Genomic DNA, 6,215 nt, shown 5'->3' with positions numbered 1-6,215 from the left:
CCTGAGATATTGGAAGACTGCTATCCTGTCACCCCTTCTCAGGTAGGAAACCCTATACCAGGGGTAGGCAACCTCGGCTCTTTTATGACTTATGGACTTCAACTCCCAGAATTCCTGAGTCAGCATAGCTAACTCAAGAATTCTGGGAGTTGAAGTCCATGAGTCATAAAAGAGCCGAGGTTGCCTACCCCTGCCCTATACCATTCAGGCAAATGGCTGTCCAGTCTCTTCTTAAAAACTTCCAGTGTTGGAGCATTCACCACTTCTGGAGGCTGGTAGTTCCACTGGTTAATTGTTCTAACTGTCAGGAAGTTTCTCCTTAGTTCTAGGTTGCTTCTCTCCTTGACTAGTTTCCATCCATAATAATAATAATAATAATAATAATAATAATAATGATGATGAAGAAGAAGAAGAAGAAGAAGAAGAAGAAGAAGAAGAAGAAGAAGAAGAAGAAGAAGAAGAAGTTGGAAGGGACCTTGGAGGTCATCTAGTCCAACCCATTGCTCAGGCAGGAAACCCTATACCATTACAGGCAAATGGCTGTCCAGTCTCTTCTTAAAGACTTCCAGTGTTGGAGCATTCACCACCTCTGGAGGCAGGTCGTTCCACTGGTTAATTGTCTCCCCTCCCCCCCCCCACTTTCCCAAGTCTTGGGATGCAGCCCCTTTTTCTGGAAATTTGGAAAGATCAAAGCCACCCAGCAGCGGGCGGGCGCCCGGCTGCAGACGAGAGAAAGCGCTCTCTTTGATCCCCCCTCCCTCCCTCCTTCATTCCCCTCTCCAGACCCCGAAGTAGACACGCGTCGCTTTTTTTTTCTCTCTCTCTCAGGGGTCTTCCAACTTGGCCCTTTGATGACTTGTGGACTTCAACTCCCAGAATTCCTCAGCCAGGCACGCTGGCTGAGGAACTCTGGGAGTTGAAGTCCACAAGTCATCAAAGCGCCAAGTTTGAAGACCCCCTGCTCTACAGCCTCCCGGGAGAGGCGGAGCCAGGCGGAGCGTTCGGGCCTGGTTCTCGCGAGACCTCTGAGCCGCCGCTTCCCGCTCCCTCCGCGCGCCTCCCTCCCTCGCGCCCAGCCGGCAGGGTCACGTGGGCGCGGCGTCCCGCCCTATCAGGGCGCCGGAGCGCGAAGGTCGGCCGAACTCCCGCCAAATACGAGCGAGCCGACGGGCGGTTGGGCGCAGGGCGAGCCGGACGGGGCCGGCCGCGGCGAGGCTTCGCTGTCCCCGGGGATGTGACGGGAAGCGTCGGCTTCCCGCCGCCCGGCCGCTCTTCTCCTCGGGCAGGTGAGGGGCTAGAGCGAGCCGCGGGAGGGGGGGCGGGGGGGAAGGAAGAAAAAGGAAAGGAGGGGGGGGGTCTCTCAGCGGGTACTGAGGGGAAACGGAGGCAGGGAGGGGAGAGTTCTGTGAGGGGAAACTGAGGCAGGGAGGGCAGGGGTCCGAGGGGGAAACTGAGGCAGGGAGGGGAGGGGCCTGTGAGGGGAAACAGGAAGGGAGAAGAGGGGTCTCTAAAGGGAAACTGAGGCAGGGAGGGCAGGAGTCTGAAGGGGAAACTGAGGCAGGGAGGGGAGGGGTCTGTGAGGGGAAACAGGAAGGGAGAAGAGGGGTCTCTAAAGGGAAACTGAGGCAGGGAGGGCAGGAGTCTGAAGGGGAAACTGAGGCAGGGAGGGGAGGGGTCTGTGAGGGGAAACAGGCAGGGAGGGGAGGGGTCTCTAAAGGGAAACAGGCAAGGAGGGCAGGGGTCTCGGGGAAACTGAGGCAGGGAGGGGAGGGGCCTGTGAGGGGAAACAGGAAGGGAGAAGAGGGGTCTCTAAAGGGAAACTGAGGCAGGGAGGGCAGGAGTCTGAAGGGGAAACTGAGGCAGGGAGGGGAGGGGTCTGTGAGGGGAAACAGGCAGGGAGGGGAGGGGTCTCTAAAGGGAAACAGGCAAGGAGGGCAGGGGTCTCGGGGAAACTGAGGCAGGGAGGGGAGGGGTCTGTGAGGGGAAACTGAGGCAGGAAGGGCAGGGGTCTGAGGGGGAAACAGGCAGGGAGAAGAGGGGTCTCTAAAGGGAACTGAGGCAGGAGGGAGGGGATTCTGGGGGAAACTGAGGCAGGGTGGAGAGGGGTCTCTGGGGGAAACAGGCAGGGAGGGGAGGGGTCTGTGAGTGGAAACTGAGGCAGGGAGGGGAGGGGTCTGTGAGGGGAAACAGGCAGGGAGGGGAGGGGTCTCTAAACAGGCAAGGAGGGCAGGGGTCTTGGGGAAACTGAGGCAGGGAGGAGAGGGGTCTCTGGGGGAAACAGGGAGGGGAGGGGTCTGTGAGTGGAAACTGAGGCAGGAAGGGCAGGGGTCTGAGGGGGAAACAGGCAGGGAGAAGAGGGGTCTCTAAAGGGAACTGAGGCAGGAGGGAGGGGTTTCTGGGGGAAACTGAGGCAGGGAGGGGAGGGGTCTCTGAGGCAACTGAGACAGGAGGGAGGGGGTCTCTAAAGGGAAACTGAGGCAGGAGGGAGGGGTCTCTGAGGTGGTAGGGAGAGGGGGGGTTCTGTAAGGCAGGAGGGAGGCAGGGAGGGAAGGGCTCTTGAAGCAAAACTGAGGCAAGCAGGAGGGTCTCTGAGGGGAAACTGAGGCAGGGAGGAGGAGTTGCTGAGGGGAAATGAAGCACGGTGGGCAGGGACCTCTGAAGGGAAACAAGAAGTAGTAGGGGTCTCTGAGGGGAAACTGAGGCAGGCAGGGGCCGCAAAGAGGGCAGAAGGGCCTTGGATCGGAGGCCTCATCAGCTTTGGGGGGGGAGGGCTTCACCTGAAGGCTCGAGACTGGGGTTCGAGGCATTGTGTGAACCCTGGGCAGGGCTTAAATCCTGGGACAGGTTAAAAGTATTGGGGGAAACCCCTCTTGCACATCAGGGGAGAAGTCACAGAGCTGGGGGCACTGAGCAAAGGAAGCGAGGATTGGCCCAGGGAGGAGAATAGTAGCCAAATTGGATGCTGGGGGGCGGGGTGGGGGTTTCACATTGAAATGCTGCACCCCGGGGGTTCCTTCAACGCTTTCAATCATGGCTTGCAAATTTAAACTAAATCCAACCAAGGTACAGTACTTGATAGGTGAATCAGAAACAGAAACTGTTAATGTGTTTGTGTGTGTGTGTGTGTGTGTAGTGTGTAGTTTAATGATAAGGGGGACTTGGCATGGGGTGGCTAGAACTGAGTGATCACAAGAAGGAATGGGTGAAGGCCGACGGCCGTTGTTAATCTGAGGTGAACAATATTACATTTGTTCTGAATATCTACAGAAATTTCATTATTATCTGCCTTTGCTAGGCAACTATGGAGTGTCGAAATAAAACTGGAGTTCCAGCCCGGAAGCTAATCCAAGGTAACTTGTTTTTCTCTGCAAATATGTAATCTGCTTTTTCAACCTTTTATGTTTTTCTTATTACTTGGATTTGTAATGCTGTTTGTATTCAATTCTGTGTTTCCTACCTTTATCCTTTCACAGACTTGCAGAAACTAGAATGCAAAGGCCCAAAGGGAAGGGCGGTTCTTTTATGCTATTAACTTTGTTGAATGGTGTGGCGGATATTAATTCATCTTGGGTTTGTTGAACTGCGGTCCTGAACAGTGCTGATCTAGTCAGCGACTTGAGAATAGTCCCCATTAGTGCATCTGCAGCCAGGAGCCTGGGTCTCCTTTAAAACTGCAGTTTTGAAGAGCATATAGGAGTTGTGGTCAGGGGGGCATTTGCCCAGGTTCGCCTGGTGCGCCAGTTGTGCCCCTATCTGGACCGAGATGCTCTACGTACGGTCACTCATGCGCTCGTTATAGATTACTGCAATGCTCTCTACATGGGGCTGCCCTTGAAGACCACCCGGAGGCTCCAGCTGGTGCAGAATGTGGCCGCGCGGGTAGTGATGGGAGCATCCCGATACTCCCATATTACACCCCTCCTGCGTGAGCTGCATTGGTTACCGGTTGCCCTCCGGATGAGATTTAAGGTGCTGGTACTTACCTTTAAAGCCCTACATGGCTTAGGCCCGGGATATTTGCAGGACCGTCTGCTGCCAGGAACGACTTCCCATCGCCCGGTGCGCTCACACAGGGAGGGCCTCCTCAGGGTGCCGTCGGCTAGACAATGTCGGCTGGCGACCCCCAGAGGGAGGGCCTTCTCTGTGGGAGCGCCAGCCCTATGGGACCAACTCCCCCTTGAGCTCTGGATGGCCCCGGATTTCCGGTCCTTTCGTCGCGGCCTTAAAACATTTCTTTTCCATCAGGCTGACCTGGACTGACAATAGAGTTTTTTTTAAAAAAAAGTTTTTAATATTTTATCACTGGGGCTTGTTAGTTTAATCTTTTTGTTAACATTTGTATTGTGTTTTATTGTTGTTAGCCGCCCTGAGTCCTTCGGGAGATAGGGCGACATATAAGTCCCAATAATAAATAAATAAATACTGGTAGTCCTCAGCTTACAATCAAAATTGAGCCCAAAAATTTCTGTTGCTAAGTGAGACCGTTAAGTGAATTTTGCCCCATTTTATGACCTTTCTTGCCACAGTTATTAAGTGAACCATTGCAGTTGTTAAGTGACTCTGGCTTCCTCATTGACTTTTCTTGTCAGAAGGTTGCAAAAGGAGATCACGTGGCCCCGGGACACTGCGACTGCCATAAATACATGCCAGTTTCCAAGTGTGTAAATTTTGATCGTGTGACTATGTTGATGCTGCAACGGTTCCAAGTCTGAAAAATGGCCATAAATTAGTGCCGCTAGAACTTTGGTCACTAAACAAATGGTTGTAAGTCAAGGACTATGTAGTTGCTTGAGCTGTGGGATGGGTGATGATAGCTCACTGTAAGAATCTAAGGACTCATATTAACAGGTCAAACATTACATTATGTCATAATTTATGTAAGTATGTGGAATAACTAGAGTAGGTTGGGTTCATTCCTGTCACTAAGCAGTATTAAATCATGGTTTAATAATGCCTGTGTCCTAGTTCATATAACAGTCAAAAGGAAGCAATTATATGGCTTAATGTTATGCCTGAATTCAGCTATATTAGTTGCCTCAGGTACTGGAGAAAATGTGGATACAGAACTACCAAACTCATGGCTGGTATTGATACTTTTATGTTTTTGAATTTGTCAAAATTCCCATTTGGAGCTAAATTAACAGCATTCTCTGTGTCTTATAGTAATAAATTTAATTGTCAATTATGTTTGGATACATTTGCATGGCTATTAATAGATTCCTGGGTGGCTTACAAAGCCAAAGGCCAAAATACAATTTAAACATTCAATACTATTACCTTCTAAATGAAGACAGAATCAAACAGTTGTTCCAGAATGAGAAACTACAGTAAATAGAATCTAGGCTTGGTTTAAATTTAAATTATGTTCTAAAAGGCTCCGGTGATTTGAAAGATACACGTGCTCTCAGAAAGCACTTCTTTTGTCTCCAATTTTCCATGTTTCAAACCAAAAGCCTTTCTCATCCAGTGTTTTCCCCCCGCATTGTTCGGGCAGATGCTGTGGGAAGCCCAGTGTGATACTCTCCCACTTGTGTTCCCTAGTTAACTCCTACTAAGAAGCTTTAATGATAATGTGCATCTGTCATCCTTTAACATTCTTCAACCTCTTTGTTTTTCCTGAATTCGTCTCATTCCCCCTTCAGAGTTATCCAGTTGCCATTGCTCCATTTGATAGAAGTGAATTCCATGGTTTAATTATACCTCATTTTTTTTAAAGTACCTGTTCAGACTCTTTAATTACTTCGAATGACTCTAGTTTCTAATATTTTAAGAGAAAAAAGGTTGCCCACATTTGAACCGTGGGCCCCTTAGCCTTACACTATAAAAATTTGTCAGACATTTTCCTCATATTCAAATTTAGTTATCCGTAGTCTGTGGTCCAGGGTCCACTGATGGGCTGTGAGAATACATCCATAAATATCGGTTGCCAGGCTGACAAAGAATCTGGGGACTGTACTCTTAACAGCTACTGCAAGCTTCTCTATCGTTAGTGAATAAATCTATCTCCCTGATGGATTGCAGGTAGAAAGAAATCAGAAACTTTTGTCAGGCCCCACAAACCAAGAACAAGACATGGGGTTATATGTGTATATATATATATATATATATATATATATATATATATATATATATATATATATATATATATATATATATATATATATATATGTTATAAGGTAAATGACCTTCGCTCATTCCGCCGGGACCTGAAGACT

At 49.7% G+C, this 6,215-nt stretch overlaps 1 protein-coding gene across 3 annotated transcripts in view; it reads left to right on the top strand.

Moving 5' to 3' along the window:
• The first annotated feature begins 1,102 nt into the window (after positions 1-1,102).
• Positions 1,103-6,215, top strand: part of CHAF1A (chromatin assembly factor 1 subunit A) — a 42,718-nt gene continuing 37,605 nt past the window's right edge. For 2 of the 3 annotated variants that reach the window (XM_081320912.1, XM_081320909.1), the window contains exons 1-2: positions 1,103-1,286; positions 3,296-3,350. In XM_081320912.1, the coding sequence (XP_081177038.1) occupies positions 3,302-3,350 (49 nt within the window). In that variant the 5' untranslated portion in view covers positions 1,103-1,286; positions 3,296-3,301. Of the gene's footprint in view, positions 1,287-3,267; positions 3,351-6,215 lie in introns of all 3 variants that reach the window. The other variant, XM_081320910.1, reaches the window with a different exon arrangement.

This window comes from Vipera berus, assembly GCF_964194415.1.
Source record: "Vipera berus genome assembly, chromosome: 1".
In the NCBI taxonomy this organism is placed as follows: Eukaryota; Metazoa; Chordata; class Lepidosauria; order Squamata; family Viperidae; genus Vipera; species Vipera berus.
Note: the sequence above shows the minus strand (reverse complement) of the source record. Positions and strands in the feature narration are given on the sequence as shown.